General features: G+C 44.6%; 1 protein-coding gene across 3 annotated transcripts in view; it reads left to right on the top strand.

Annotated features, from left to right (window-relative positions):
* Positions 1-7,155: 7,155 nt before the first annotated feature.
* Positions 7,156-16,752, top strand: part of ZNF462 (zinc finger protein 462) — a 49,565-nt gene continuing 39,968 nt past the window's right edge. The window contains exons 1-5 of one of the 3 annotated variants that reach the window (XM_086629449.1): positions 7,156-7,375; positions 7,965-10,866; position 12,956; positions 14,378-14,542; positions 16,345-16,448. In XM_086629449.1, the coding sequence (XP_086485575.1) occupies positions 7,156-7,375; positions 7,965-10,866; position 12,956; positions 14,378-14,542; positions 16,345-16,448 (3,392 nt within the window). Of the gene's footprint in view, positions 7,376-7,964; positions 13,457-14,377; positions 14,543-16,173; positions 16,449-16,752 lie in introns of all 3 variants that reach the window. The other 2 variants (XM_009982768.2, XM_086629448.1) reach the window with 2 other exon arrangements.

The following is a 16,752-nucleotide window of genomic DNA, read 5'->3' as shown; positions in this document are numbered from 1 at the left end:
GAAGTTTGAAAGTATCCTTCGGGCATTTAGATGGCTTCTCATGTATTTTTTTTAAAAAGAACAGATATATGTGTACACTCCAGAAGCCCAAAGAAAGAAGGAGACATTATTTGTGAGAAATAGAAAAGGAATGGTCAGCATTTAGGTAGCTTGAATCAGTAAAGTCCCAGCCTGATGCTCTTTGTAGTTTAGTTACTTGTATCTGAATTGTCTTTGTTGATTTGATTTCCTTGCAAGTAACACGTGGGTGTAAGATCAAGTATTCCTTCTTGGACTTTTGTCTGTCTTGCTAGGGAAGTTTGTGGTTTCCGCAGTGAGATAACTATCAGTTTGCTGTGTCTGCTTGAGGCTGGAGACTGCAGTCTTTTCCTCAAGGTACCTTGCAGAAGCTGACATTGTGCTCCTATCTGGGATTCTCCTGTCTTTCATACCTCCTTGTAAAATCTATGGTGTGCCTTTATTCTGTTAGGGTCTTAACAATGAGATGGCTACTGTGCATTAATCTTCAGCAATTGAGCACCATGTTTTCCTGTTTTGTGGGGGTTTTGTGGGGATTGGTTTGTTTTGGGATTTTTTCCCATGTTTTGAAAAGTCCCAGTCTTGGAGAACCGGTTGAGCTGATAGCAATGTGACCATCATTTGGACTTGTTTCAGGTCATTTATATGTTTAGGTATTAAGTTCCCCAAAAGAAAAATAACCAGAAGTTCTGTGAATCCTTGTTCTCTTCTTGAACTGAAAACCCCATCTATGCTTCTGGCAGCTCTTAGCACTGTGTATCCTCTCTTCCAGAAGCTTTACAAGTGTATGTGGGTTTTATTTTCTTGAAAGTGTAAAAGTTTTTGCAAGCTATGCGGTAGCTTTACAGTGATCCATAGTATAGTATTAAGTATGTTAAATGAATGCGTGTATTCAGGAACAAAAGTAACTAGTAACTGTATAGGAATCAACAAAGTTGGTCATCCTGTTTTCCATTACCAGGAGATTTCTGAAAAGTTTGGAATATAATGTAAAAAGAATGTGTAGTAGGAAGACCAGGAGCCCACTTCAAGTTCAAACAGACTTGCAGGTGTCTGGATAAGTATATTGTATGAAAAAAATTTGTCTGTCTCTGCTCAATTTAGATCGTTTTTCTGTTGCATTGTAACGCATCTCTAATAGAAGTTCTTTTCTGAAAATGTCTTGTATTGTCATACGTATTTCCCCATAGGTCAACAGAAATATTTACTGGAAGAAATGGATGATAGGATCACATGTATCAGCTAATGTATTTCTCTCATGGGTATAACTGTTGAGTTTCAAAACATAATAAATGACCCAAAATTGGACATCGGTATAGATATCTTGGTAATAAAAGGTGTAACTGGTGATAAAATTTTAGTGTAAGTCCTTCACATGAAAATAGGAACCACAAAGTAAATGTATTGGAGTGGACAGTTGCAACGCAACCCATGGAGTTCTATTAAAATCCAGTTCTATCAAATTAAAAAAAAAGAAGGTGAAAAAATGTTATTTCAATGTAGTTTATTTTGATACCAGCTTGGAGGACTAACTCCAAAGACAGCCCTCAGAGGACCAAGAATCCCAGTAGCTTGACTGGAATTCGGTCATTGAAAAAGACCTGTGAGTTGAGGTTTGCCTGACTATAGTTGAGAGTTGAATTTATTCTTTGAATTCCTCATTAAATATAGGGTTTTTTAATACATGAGAGATGAGGTTGGCTTAGCCAGTTAGGATAGCCTTCAGATTTCCAGTTTCTCAAACGTATACATTTTTACATTGCTCCTATGATTTTATGTGTTTAATCCTTGTTTTACCTTTTGTGATCTCATGCTATAAAAAGTGTTGTGTTTTTTTTTTTAAAAAAACGGCAAAACTACTCCAAACCCAAGGCCATCAGAACAGCAGCTCCACTGCACGTGAGGGGGACCGGGCCGGGAGCCCAGGTGGCACGGCTGGAAAGTCCTCACCGCAGCTGGAGGCGCTGGTGCCTTGTGAAACCCAGGCTTCTCTGGCAGGTAAAAAAGCCTGTGCTGTTACTCAATGGGAATTCTGAAAACTTGTGGTGTCTGTCGTCTGTCGCTTGTGAGTTGCATTGCCATAGCGTTGGGCAGTTTGCTTCTGGCAGGCTAATCTCCAGCAGCAAGAAAAAGGCAGCGGGAAGATTAGCCCAACACTGAAGCTTCCTGTGTGGTTTGAAGGACAAGGATGGCTCTGGCGCGCAGCTCCAGCCTCTGCTGAGAGGTGTTGTTCAAGCTGACCTGCTTTGACCCAACGTGCCCGCACGGGAGCTGCCGGGGCTCCTGATGGAAAGGCAGGACAGGGCCTGGCAGCCCGGGCCAGGGCACCGGGAGCGTCCCTGGTGCTGAAGGGCAGCCTCAGCCCAGGGCACCGGGAGCCTCCCTGGGGCCCGGCCGGCCGTGGGCCTGCGGGTTTGGGGTGCCGGGCACCGGCCCTGCGGCGGCACGGCTGGAGCAGGGGCTGTATGGGGCACTGGGCTGTGGGGGAGGCCCGGGAGGGCTGTGGCTGCTTCTAAGGCCCAGGCATACTGCCTCTCCAGGGGCACTTTGTCCAGTGGAAAGGGTTTTGGAAGTGTTTCTGCCAGTGTGGTGGGGGGGTGTAACGGTGTAGAATCATTTAGGTTGGAAAAGACCTTTACAATCTTCCCAGTCCAACCATTAACCTAACACTGCCAGGTCCACCGCTAAACCATGCCCGTAAGTGCCACATCTCTACATCTTTTAAATATCTCCAGGGATGGTGACTCAACCATTTCCCTAGGCCGCCTGTTCCCAGTGCTCGATAACTGTTTCGGTGAAGAGATTTCTTTCAGCTCCACCTTGGCACAGGGTAAAATGAAAGCTGTGTGGGCAACCTGCGTGTATGAGGTAGGGATGAAGATGCTGGTGATCATCTGGCTGGAGGAAGGTTTGAAGAACTGGAGATTTCTTTGTTTTGCATGCAAATTTACTAACACTGAGCTGGAAGTTCACATAGTGTGTGTGGTCTGACTGACCTTTTCAGTTGTGGTTGTGCATGTGCATATTCTTAACTTCTAGCAGCTCTGCTGACTCCATCTCAAAGTATAACGGATGGGTAGTCAAACCACAGAAGCTCAATTTTGAGGTCAGTGCCTTGGGCTTCACAATTAATTTTGTATTTTGAAGCTTTAAAACCAAACTTAAACATAATGATTTGTACTACTTTAGCTGCTGCCAAATTCTGTAATGACTGTTGTTCAACAAGCACAATTATCTTTTGTTTTGGATTTTTAAAAACCTAGAAATCTAATGCAACTGTGTCTCTGATGTTCTCACGCATTTATGAGTGTAGAGAAGGATGTCGAAGACAATTTGAGACTTCATTTTGGGTCTTTGAAACTGTGGCTTTGGAATCTCTTTGGCCTGATGTTTTGGAAGCGTTCTGCTCACAAGGAAAATGAGGACACCTCTTCTCCATATTAAGCATTAAAGCCATATATTTTAAGAAGAGGTTGTAAATGCAAATTTGTCAGACAATGGCATTTTAATAATCTGGTGAGGTTAGCATCGCATTAGTAAGGGTGTTTTAGAAGTCACATTATCTGTGGGCAATGTGGTCTCAAGAGATTGGTTGTGAATATGTTAGAGGGCTTGTGGGATTTATGGATTCATTTCATGGTGGTTGTGTTTGGTTGTTTTGGGTTTTTTTTCCAGACTTTCTGTTCTGCTTTTGAGTTAGTGGATTTGGTAACTCTTCTTTCACACCATCTCCATTCTACATTTTCTTATTGTGCTGTTTGAAAATTTAAAGGATTATGGAATGCGTTGCCTTAGCTGGTCATGATGGAAATGTGCAAATCTGGCTTTGTCTCCTTTGCTTGGGGTGTGCGTCTTGTCAGCGTATTAACTTCTGCACTTGAAAATGCTCTTTGCTGGTGAGTAGGTGAGTCTCAGGTCCACATCTCATGCAGACAAAAAAGAAGAAAGAAAGACACACATTGTGTTTCAGTTTCTTTTGATATATGAGCTCAAACTAGCAGTTTGTATTTTTCTTTGCCTTTGCGCAATGCCTAAGTTTTAAAGAAAAATGTGGAAATGGTAGAGCAGAATTCTTTATAAATGCTTCATCCTGCTTTCGGTGTGTTGCATGGTGAAAACATCAGATGGAAGTCCATTCAGCTGTACCTGACGTTCGCTCCTCATAGCTGCAGTCAGATTAACCTCTTCTCTGACGTGGTGCTGCCGTTGCAATACAGACCCTGCTGAGATTCAAGCTGGAACCCATTAGACAGTCTCCATCAGTTTTTGTAATCATCAGCTATTAACGATTTCTCAACTCTTCCTTCTGATTTCTAGCAGAAGGGTACCGTTGGTTTAAGTGTCTAGACAGCAACTGGCATCCTTGAGGATACCTTCTCCAAGCATTTGTGTAACGTGACTGCTAGAGCTGGGGATGGTGGTGGCTTTTACCTCTTGAAGCTGCCAGGATTATCTTTTTTCAGAACCTCAGGTTTGCTCTCCCTTCTGGTTTTCTATTTTGTAAGCTGGCCTGAAGTTCCCAAAAGAGACAGAGCTGAAAGCGTTTCTAAACGGTCTGAAGTTTTCCGGGGCGGGGGGGGGCGTGAGGGGGGAAGAGCGAGATTGTGTGTGTGTGTGTTGTTTTTCCTCTGTTCTACACAATGGACCCTTCAGAGAACCTCTCTTAAAAGGCATAGCTACAGCCTTTGTGTGAAGGGTGTGTCTGCTGGCAGGGTTTGCTGATGCAGACGGGCTGGCTGGTGATTAACAAAGGTCATTAGACTTTGGAATCTGGCAGGGGAGCGGGGTTGTGTGTCTTCTGCGCCAAGCAGGAGGGCTCCCCAGGGCCGAGGCAGGCTGGAGGCCCCCTGCCTGCCTTCTCGCCACCGGCCCCTCCTCTCCGCCCCGTCCCCCTCTTGCGGGGCGGCTCAGCTCTCTGTTGCCTCTGCCTGTAGGACAGCTTGGACCAGCGTCTTGATGCTGTAATGCTCCGTTTCTGGAACAAACGGTTGCTTTTGTCATCCATGGGACAGGGCAACCAACCCTAGGAGATGTTTGTGGGCGATCTGCTCAGGGAGGGAAGTTGCTCCTTGGGCAGTCAGGGGGACAGCAGCGGCATGACCTGGGGGGCAAGTCATGCGGGAGAAGGGGCGGTATGTTCTGGGGATGCTGATTTTTCAAACATCACCCAAGAAGGAGGGGGGAAAAAGGGAAGAAAAAAAAGAAAAAGCCTGGTGTGCTCGAGATGAAGCTGAGATAAGTGAGGCCATGTTGTGCTCAGGCAAGAAGCTCCGAGCCTCTGAGTGCAGGAGTTGTCTGAGCTAAAATGGCTGCTCCCAAAGCTCAGAGGACTAGGGCAGCTTAGTGAGTCTTAAAGCTTCAGTGACGCAGGGGCTCATATCTCTTGAAAGTGTGATAAACACATTCAGCAGAGCTGTGGCTTGTTTGGCTGAGATGAAAGGACTAAGCTTGGGGGATGGGTAGTGAAAACTGGATGATCTGCTTTTCTGTGAAGTGCTCTAAATGCAGGAGTCGTCTGCTCCATGGAAAAAATTGTTTTCAGGTCTAATGGACTGTGCTAAAGGAGACGTGGGGTGGGGCTTCACTCACTGCTGTAATTTGATCCAGAGCAGATAGCAACCTCTTCCACACAATTTGGTCTGGTGCTTGCACATAAAAGCTTGAGTATCTCGATTATTGTAACTTTGTTAGCTGAAAAGAAGCTGGTGCAGCGTTCATTTTCTTTATTGGTGGTGGGAGGGAGTAGGGGGAGAGAAAGGACACAGTGCAGCCTGCAAAAGCTGTAGGTAAATATGTGGAGAGCCTCTGTGATCAGACTGTCCAGATTTTGACTTGCTAGAAGTTTATTTTAGCAGGCTATCAGAAGAAGCATTCTTTCATGTAAAATCCTGATGCAGTACCCTCTCTTGTTTCTGTGCCCTGATGTTTCAGAGCTTTCTCCTCACTGTGGAAGTAGCTTCATACTCTACGTACAATAAAGACATGAAATTTTCAGCGCTTTGGCTTGTGTCTTGGACCTTTGAAACATTCAGTTTTTCATCCGTTCCCAGCACAGCAAATGGAAGCTTAAAGAATTAATTCCTATATTAACATAGGAAGGTTGCTCTTGTGCCTAAGTGCTGCAGAGGGTATGAGGGTCTAAGGCTTTTGTCTTGCTTGTCCTTTGTGTTTCCTTCATGGCGGTGTGGAAACATTCAGCTCTGTGCAGCAGGATTAATTGGTCGCAATACTTAAAGTTACCATATCTCATGTTGCTTTGTGCTTCAAGGTATGTAGGACTTTTGGAGAAATCAAGGAAGTCATGATGTGTCCAAGTCTTTGTGCTCCTATTTCTATTGTACTTTTGCAGTATTCCTGTTACCGTTGCTGTCCCTTTCTTCCTCCAGCCCTCTCCATCCCCTAGACTGCTAACGCACAAAGGTCATGTCCCCAGAATAGACTGAAATGAAACTGTAATTATTTTAACAAAGAATGGAGATGCCCTTACAAAGCGTGGTGGAAATAAGGCAGAGCGAAGCATTCTACCTTGGGTTCATGTAGCTGCATCTCATCTTGCAGTTATGTCTTGGTTTTCCACCAACGTCAGGGCTGGTAGGATGTTGAAAAGAAAGGCAAGTTTCTTCCTGTGAAGGCTTTTTTGATCTATGGTAGTGGAAACAGGCAGGACTTTGAGTCTCACAAAGGCAGAAGCCACTGTCTTCTGATTGGAAATTTCAGTGCATGACTGGGACTAATGTACCATTTCTTTAGCATATGGGTTGTGGTCTTTGAGCAAGACAAACTTCTGGACAATAGCCCTATCCTGTGTAATGGAAAAGCCAAGAGAACAAAGTCCATTGAATCAATAGTCACTTGTCAGAAAGTTGACTGTAGTGTTGAGTCAGCAACTTGTGAGCTACCTAGATAGGGCTTTATGTGAATCTGAATTCATGTCATTTAACATGGTAAGCAAAGGTTGAGTTTTACACCGCATTATTTGTGGAATCTCTGGAAATGGCTTGAGTCATCGTGAGCTTGGTATTACCTGTTTTCAGGATTCGTTACAATTGCATTGCTGTAAACGATACCTCTTTCTTCTTCTCTCCTTCCCCTGTTTTTCTTGCAGAATTATCTAATGTAAAAGATCATCCTTGAACCATGGAGGTGCTACAGTGTGATGGCTGTGATTTTCGAGCTCCATCTTACGAAGACCTAAAAGCTCACATTCAGGATGTTCACACTGCGTTTCTGCAGCCAACTGATGTCTCTGAGGAAAGTCCTAGCCAACCAAGATCTGGTTCCATGAATGCTAGCAACCAGACTGAGGTTGAATTTTCTTCTGTAAAGGATGAATTTACAATTGCAGATGAAATAGCAGGTAAGTCTCAACTCTTAGATTGATCTCAACTCTAAGATCTCAATTCTAGCCCCCTATTTTACACGTGGGTTATTTCAGTGCGTTCTAGTGCCTACTTTCAATGTAATTGAAAACACTTGCATTATCTTTATTGCTATGTCAGCAAAGCAGATACTTAGCTTCAGCCATATTGGTTCTGACCACAGTTTTTTCTATAATTGCAAACACAGAGGATGATTTTATTTCCCACCTACTCTTCATGTATTTCTTCATATGGCTTTTCGGTTTTCAGATTTTCATGGTTGTTCTTCGCTATCGTGCACCACCTAGAAATTTTCAACTTTATTAGTGTACTAGCTTTCTTTTTTTCCCCAAGAATATTATTTTGGAAATTATCTATCCCAAACGGTACACCACGGTCATATATTTTTTTTCCTTTTACTGACCATTGCCAGATAGGTAGATCTTACCATAAGTAAGTGAAGGAATCCTGGTGCGATTATTTTCTATTCAGGATGTGGTTGCATTCTTATGCATACAGGGTGGGGGGAGAAGAAGCCTCTTTATTTGATTTTATTTATTTACATATACACCTTAATTCTCATTTTAGGGCAAAATGCAGCAAGTCAGATGGGGACTGGAAGTTACTATAGCCAGAGCCAGACTTTTTATAGTCAGCACATGGCTCCAAATCCTAAACCAACCAGCAAGTTTTTCCAGTGCAAGTTCTGTGTGCGTTACTTCCGTTCCAAAAACCTCCTCATAGAGCACACACGCAAGGTTCATGGAGCACAGGCTGGGGGGAGCTCAGTGGGGCCACAAACTGCTAGTTCCCTAAATTACAACATCATCGTGCATGAAGGGTTTGGCAAAGTTTTCAGTTGCCAGTTCTGCACCTACAAGTCACCCAGGCGTGCAAGGATTATTAAGCACCAGAAAATGTATCACAAAAACAACCTGAAAGAGAGTTCAACTCCTCCTGCTGCTGCCACCGCTATGTCTGAATCAACATCTGCTTCTGTGCCAGTGCAGGAACCCTGCAAGGAGCTGCCTGCAGAGGTGGTGGAGAGGAGCATTTTGGAATCCATGGTTAAGCCCCTGACAAAGTCTAGGGGCAACTTTTGCTGTGAATGGTGCAGCTACCAGACACCTCGAAGGGAGCGCTGGTGTGACCACATGATGAAGAAGCACCGCAGCATGGTAAAAATACTGTCAAGCTTGAGGCAGCAGCAAGATGGAACCAGTGCACCTGATGTACAGACTAAGAGTGCCCAGAATGCCTCTCCAAACTCTAATTATATCTCCATGAACACAACAGGACGTGAGATGTCGAATGCTAATGTCTCGAACTTCAGGAGCTCTGTGAGCAATTCCCTTATCAGACCCAACTCTTCTACATCTTCCAAGTTTTCTTCTGTGTCTTACCCTCAAATAAAGCCTAAGTCACCTCACAACTCGGGCATAGTTAATTTGTCTGACAGATCCCGCTATGGAATTGCTGATATGACGAATTCTTCTGCTGACCTGGAAACAAGCAGTATGCTAAATGACTCCAGCTCAGATGAAGAGCTAAATGAAATGGACAGCGAGAATGGCTTGAACTCCATGGATCACCAGACCTCAGGAATGTCTGCAGAGCAGCTGATGGGTTCTGATGGCAACAAACTATTGGAAACAAAGGGGATTCCCTTTAGAAGGTATATGAACAGGTTCCAATGTCCTTTTTGCCCTTTCCTGACGATGCACCGCCGAAGCATTTCCCGTCACATTGAGAACATCCACCTGTCTGGGAAGACAGCTGTGTACAAATGTGATGAATGCCCTTTCACCTGCAAGAGTTCATTAAAGCTTGGTGCCCACAAGCAATGTCACACAGGAACAACATCAGACTGGGACACTATGAACTCCCAGACTGAAAGCATCGCTTCTTCTTTGAATGACAGCGCAGTGTCGTATGAGAGTGGAAATATAAATGGCAGGAAGTCGGCTGGGATGATGGAACTGGTGCAGCCGCAACAGCAACAGCAACAACAGCAGTCGCCCCAGCCCCATTCACAGCATCCATACAAGTGCACGATGTGCAACTATTCCACCACAACTTTGAAAGGCCTCAGAGTTCATCAGCAGCACAAGCATTCGTTCTGTGACAACTTGCCAAAATATGATGGACCACCATCAAACACACCACAAGAGAGCGAGACAGATGTTCACCCCTCTGCCAGCACCGTGAAGAAGAGCCAGACCTCCATCCTTGGGCTGTCATCTAAAAATAACTTTGTTGCAAAGGCCCCTCGGAAGGTGTCAAATGACTTCCCTTTAGATCTCTCTCCAGTGAAAAAGAGAACTAGAATTGATGAAATAGCAAGCAACCTGCAGAGCAAAATCAGCCAAAACAAACAGCAAGAAGATGCTGTGATTAACGTAGAGGATGATGAGGAAGAGGAGGAGGACAATGAGGTGGAGATAGAAGTGGAGTTAGACAGAGAAGAAGAGCAAACAGAACCAATGATAGAGGTTTCCAGTTCTTACGCACCCCAGCAAATGTGGGGCAGAGAGGCTAATGATTCACAGAAGGAGACCAACTTTAGAAGCATGCAGCATGACTACAGTTCCACCAATGGAGCAGAGATTGAGCTTACTTTATCTGAAGATGAGGAAGACTATTATTCTTCTGTCAGCATGAAGGACCATCAGAGCCCTAATGCCTCTGTTCTGGGTAGCCAGTCAAACATGTATGGTACCGATCAGAACAATGAGAATTCAGAGTTTAGTGACTCTGGCAGACTTTACTATTGTAAACACTGTGATTTCAGCAACAAATCTGCCAGGAGTGTTAGCACCCACTACCAGCGAATGCATCCCTATATTAAATTCAGCTTTAGGTATATCCTGGATCCCAATGATCACAGTGCAGTATATCGTTGTCTTGAGTGCTACATTGACTACACAAACTTTGAAGACCTGCAGCAGCACTATGGAGAGCATCACCCTGAAGCTATGAATGTACTGAACTTTGATCATTCTGATCTGATCTACCGCTGCCGCTTCTGCTCTTACACAAGCCCGAATGTTAGAAGCCTGATGCCACATTACCAAAGAATGCATCCCACAGTGAAAATCAACAATGCAATGATATTTTCAAGCTACGTTGTTGAGCAGCAAGAAGGGCTGAACACAGAGTCTCAGACACTGAGAGAGATCTTGAATTCTGCTCCAAAAACTATGGCAACCTCCACCCCCGTGGCTCGCGGAGCTGGTGTGCCAGCTGGTTTTAACAAAAGTGCCGCCAAGAGTTTTAGTCCTGAGTGTGAGAATCAGAAGGAACCTTCAGTCAATAGTGTGGTTGTTTATGACTGTGACGTGTGTTCATTTGCAAGCCCTAACATGCATTCAGTTCTGGTGCATTATCAGAAAAAGCACCCCGAAGAAAAAGCATCATACTTCAGAATTCAGAAGACCATGCGTGTAGTCTCTGTTGACAGGGGCTCTGCCCTGGCTCAGATGTCTTTTGAGTTGGGCGCTCCCATCTCCCCAAAATTGTCCAACTTGGCTTCTCAGCCTCCACCTCCCCCACCACCACCCCCAGATCTCGCTACTGAACTCTACTATTGCAAACACTGTTCATACAGCAATCGCTCGGTTGTGGGTGTGCTCGTCCACTACCAGAAAAGGCACCCAGAAATAAAGGTCACTGCCAAATATATCAGGCAGGCACCCCCCACCGCAGCGATGATGAGGGCTGGTGAGTTGCCACCGGGTATTCAGAGGCCACCAGTGTCAATGCAGCAGTTGAGCCGGGGTGGATCTGAGACCTCTGTGAATCCTCCCGAGAATGAAATGTTCTTCTGCCAACACTGTGATTATGGAAATCGGACCGTGAAAGGCGTGCTTATTCATTATCAAAAGAAGCATCGTGATTTCAAAGCCAACGCAGATGTGATTAGGCAGCATACAGCCACCATTAGAAGCCTTTGCGATCGCAGCCAGAAGAAATTGGCTGGCAGTGTGCCTGCTCACACCTCCAGCACTGAACGGGACAAGTCGAAGCTGAGAGCCCTCAAGTGCAGGCAGTGTAGCTACACATCACCTTACTTCTATGCATTGAGGAAGCATATTAAGAAAGACCACCCGAATCTGAAAGCCACGGTCACGTCCATTCTGAGATGGGCATTTCTGGATGGCTTGATAGAAGCTGGTTATCACTGTGAATGGTGCATTTATTCTCATACAGAGCCAAGTGGTTTGCTTGTGCATTACCAAAGGAGACATCCCGAGCATTATGTTGACTATACATACATGGCAACTAAACTCTGGGCAGGTCCCGATCCTTCCCCTCCTGCCCTAGTGATGCCGACAGAGATAAAGACCTATAAGTGCAGAGACTGCATCTTTGAAGCATCTTCCATTTGGGATATTACTACTCACTACCAAGCCTTTCACCCTTGGGCCATGAATGGAGATGAATCTGTGTTGTTAGATATCATAAAGGAGAAAGATGCTGCTGAGAAATCCATCCCGCAACCGGATGAAGCTGGGGTCAGGATGGATTCTGAAGACCAGATAACAACATCACAGATGGATCAGGATGCAGACTGTGTAGAGGATCCCAGCCTTTCCCAGGAAAAAACTGTCCAGCTGGCTTCTGCAAACCCTGCCATCTCCTCCACTCCGTATCAGTGTACAGTTTGCCAGTCTGAGTACAACAACTTACATGGCCTCCTGACGCATTATGGCAAAAAGCATCCTGGCATGAAAGTGAAAGCTGCAGACTTTGCTCAGGACATAGACATTAACCCAGGGGCTGTATATAAGTGCAGGCATTGCCCATACATTAATACACGTATTCATGGTGTTCTCACACACTACCAGAAACGGCACCCATCAGTGAAGGTTACTGCTGAAGACTTTGTGCATGATGTGGAGCAGTCAAATGATATTGCTCAGAACGACGTGGAAGAGACAAGTAGGATTTTCAAGCAAGGCTATGGTGCTTATCGGTGCAAACTCTGCCCTTACACCCATGGCACACTTGAGAAGCTGAAAATTCACTATGAGAAATACCACAATCAACCTGAATTTGATGTTTTTGCCCAGTCACCACCAAAGATGTCTGCCTCGGTGGAGCCAGACATGGTGACTGAAATCAAGGCCTCCCCAGAAATTGCTGCTGAGGATGTTGGAGAAATCTCTGTGCCAGCACCTCATTTCTCCAGTTCTCATTTAGTGTCTCACACAGTTTTCCGGTGTCAGCTCTGCAAATACTTCTGCTCCACCCGGAAGGGGATAGCGAGGCACTACCGCATCAAACATAACAATGTCCGGGCACAGCCAGAGGGCAAGAACAACCTCTTCAAATGTGCCTTGTGTTCCTACACCAACCCTATCCGCAAAGGGCTTGCGGCGCACTACCAGAAAAGACATGACATTGATGCTTACTACACTCACTGCTTAGCAGCCTCCAGGACGGTAAGCGACAAACCCAATAAAGTGATCATTCCATCTCCTCCCAAGGATGACACTCCTCAGTTAAGTGAGGAGCTGAGGAGGGCTGTAGAGAAGAAGAAATGCTCACTTTGTTCTTTCCAGTCCTTCAGCAAAAAGGGTATTGTGTCCCACTACATGAAGCGTCACCCTGGTGTTTTCCCTAAGAAGCAGCATGCGAGCAAGCTAGGGGGTTACTTCACTGCCGTGTACGCCGATGAGCATGAAAAGCCAGCTCCCGATGAGGAGAGGAATGACTTTGAAAAGCCTGAGGTGGAGACTGAGGCTCAGGAAATTGAGTGGCTTCCCTTCAGGTGCATAAAATGTTTCAAGCTGTCCTTCAGCACAGCAGAACTGCTGTGCATGCATTACACCGACCACCACAGCAAGGATTTGAAGAGGGACTTCACCATACTGGGAAGTGGCACCCGCTCTCAGAACCCTGTCTACCAGTGCAAGCACTGTGATGCAAAATTGCATAGCACGGCAGAGCTGACCGCACACTTGAATGGTCACAACGAGGAATTCCAGAAGCGTGCCAAACGACAGGAGAGAAGGAAGCAACTCTTGAGCAAGCAGAAATATGCAGATGGTGCTTTTGCAGATTTCAAACAAGAGAGGGTAAGGATTTATATGTCTTTTTTCCCTTGCTTCCTGCTTCTTGCCAGAGGAGAGAAGCAAAACCGCTGCCCTTCTTTCTGCACCCCAAGAGGCTGCCTGTTACTAATGCCCACTTGCATGTTCTCTTTGACAGCCAAATGACCACAGGCTAATGAATGACTCAGCGTGCCAGTGAGATCCATAAGTCAATTACACATTCTGCTTTAATTTCCTCATGCATCCTCCACCCCTCCCTAGGTTCTGTAGGAAGCCCTGCTCCTTCCTACTGCTTCCTTCAGTATTTTCTTTATCTTCTTTCCTTCCTCTCACCCTTCTGGAAGGCCATCTGTATCTGACAGTTACATGTTCTTTCGTGGCGTGGCTGCCATGTACTTTATTGTAGATTCTTTACAGAATGTCCCATCCTCCTTTCAGTGTACCCCTGAATAACAAATCAGTTTCCTTCTCAACTTTCTCTCTCCCTCAGTACTTTCTCTGATTAAGCACTCAGTGTTGGCATGACATGAATCTCTCGGGTGACCCAAGCTTTGGGTAAGTGCCTCATAAGCAGAAGACCAAACTGTGCTCTTTTTCTTGCCCACTTAACCCCTTCATTCTGCTTCAGTTTGAAATATGCTTTCTGTGGAAAACCTCCACACAGCTGTTGGGGAAGTTGTGGTCTCATGAAAGAGCACGGTTTCAGGCCAAACTGAATGGTCTTCGAGAGAACCACTGTTCTTTGAAGAAACTTTGAAGGTTTCTCCTTCAAAGTCGTCTCATCCACTTATTCTGGAGTCATTAATACATGTCAACAAAAATTCTGCAAAACAGGACATGTGTACATCAAGCATAATTTCCCTACAGGTGTAAAATCTGGTCTTTGTCCTTAAAAATGAAATAACAAAGCATACTTCAGTGATTCATGCTTATGTACTCAAACAGGCTTTTGGACACTTGGAAGATGTTTCGAAACTTAAAGAGAGGAAGGTGGTTGGCTACAAGTGCAAATTCTGTGTGGAAGTTCATCCAACACTTCGAGCCATCTGTAATCACCTCCGCAAGCATGTCCAGTATGGGAACGTCTCTTCTGTGTCAGCTACAGTAAAGGTAAGAATTTTAAAAAGATGACTGAAGGTGACTGCAACTTCTTGCATTATTTAAAATAAAGGAGTCGTTGAGAACCTGTGGAGTGCTCTTGTGAAGTGGAATGGGTTTTGCATTGGGTATTCCAGTTCTGCATGATGTTTTAATCTAATACTAAGTTTCTGAAGTGCATTTCGTTTATTTTAAGATGTTTTAACTTCTTTCCACTCTTAATCCAGGGGCACGAAGACTATTTAATTCTGATTTCTTCTCAGCCACAAAGGAGCTGATGTCGTTGATGACCGAAAGACTTGGTTTATGAGCAGGAGGCTTTCTCTCAGCTATTCTGGGCTACTTTTCTGCTTAGTTAAACCCTAAAAAAGCTGCTTGTTTTCTTTTTTTTTTTTTTTTAAAGAAGAGGAAGCAGGCACGTGTAAATGTGTGAAGTTGCTTGTGGTACACTTTTCCATGTGAAATTCATGCACTGGTTCCAGACAAAACATTCAATGGCCAGCTGAGCCAGTGATCCCGTTCAGGTGATTAGGTGTAAATGTGTTGTTCCTTTCTCCCTATGAAAGGAGAATGCCTTCTGGGACACCTCCAAGGACAGGCCATGCTCCACAGCCTGATTTCCAGGATACCGGCAGTGGTAGTGAAAGTGCAGCAAAGCTGTGGGCACTAGCTGTGTATTCCTCCTCATGCTGCAGTGAGCTCTTGGCAAAGACTCCTGCTGTAGGTCTAGGTGCCTGACTAAGGGTGCTTCTTTTGTGACATCATCTGCTTGTTGTTAGGAAGCTGAGTCCTTCATAGCCTAACCCATGCTACTTGAGAGAGCTTTCATTGCCCTGCCACTGACCTTCTTTTACCTTACCTGGTACTACTGACAGATTCAGATGCTTCCCTCCTAACAGACCATTTCCTCTTCTCCCTGCTTCTCAAGTGAAGTTTACATAGGGTCAATGCTTTCTTTTGAATAAATAGCAATTTTGCAGCAGGAAACAAAAGCTGAAATCCACGGCCGTAAGAATGTGATGGAAATACTCTTATAGGTTATTAAAGTTGCTGCAAAAACACATACTCTGATTAGAAAAGGGAAAGGAAAGGGAAAGGGAAAGGAAAGTGAGGAAAGGGAATGAAAAAAAGATTTCTGTTTGCTTTTTAAGGAGGATTCGAGGGTCTTAGGGTACCGGCTTCTTTCTTCTGAGCTCGACACTGATGGACAAGTCTACTGTAGACTTAGACTACTGATGTAGTGCGCAGAGTAGGTACACTGTAAACTAGAGCAAACTAAACTAAAACAAACTTGCTCTATACCTTACTAATGTATATCTGATCAAGTTTAGAAGATTCGTATCATACTATTGAAAGATAGTCGATTCAGTTTCTCATCTTTTTGCATTATCTGATGCAAATTTGATCAAAGAGCAAGATTCTTTTTTTACGTATGCTTGTATGTATATAGGAGATACAATTAAATTTTCACCTCCCAAGAGTAGACCCTTTTTTCAGAAAGCCATTGATACGACATTTATGTAGGGATTTATTTAGAAAAATAATGCAGTGGGAAACCTAGCCATTACAATGAACACATGGGAAAGACTGAGGGGCAGAAGGGAGAGACAATTGATGGCTTTGGCGGGGTATGTGTTTTTTAGCAGGAAGCTGAAGATTCTTCAAACACAACTTTGATGGAGGGTTGTGAGGGAGCCACAGACCCTGGCATTATGGAATTTACAGAAGCTGAATCTGGAGCATCCTTGGAAGATGAAACCAGGCCTGGGGGCTACCACTGCAGCCAGTGTGACCGGGTTTTGATGTCTATGCAGGGTCTGCGATCTCACGAGAGGAGTCACTTGGCTCTGGCCATGTTTACCCGGGAAGACAAGTACAGCTGCCAGTATTGCTCCTTTGTCTCTGCTTTCAGGCACAAGTAAGTCGTGGCTTTTATTTTTGTTTTCAAAAGAGGCACAAACTAAGCACTACTGTTTTGTAGGTTGACATTGAAGAAGGGCGCACTCAACTTGATCTTGAGCAACACTTTTCTCAGCATTTAGGTATTTACCATGCTGCAAAATCTTTGGCTATTATGAGAGGCTATTTATAAAAGGTCGCATCTTTGTATCTTCTTGAATTTATTTAAGCCTTTTTTTTTGCACGTAGAGGAACATCACGCCAAGCGAAAGAATAAGACTTCTTTCAGTTGGCAAACAGTGAAGCCCACCAATTATGCAGCC

This window comes from Tauraco erythrolophus, chromosome Z (assembly GCF_009769465.1).
Source record: "Tauraco erythrolophus isolate bTauEry1 chromosome Z, bTauEry1.pri, whole genome shotgun sequence".
Lineage (NCBI taxonomy): Eukaryota > Metazoa > Chordata > Aves > Musophagiformes > Musophagidae > Tauraco > Tauraco erythrolophus.
This window is presented reverse-complemented; position numbering and strand designations above follow the sequence as displayed.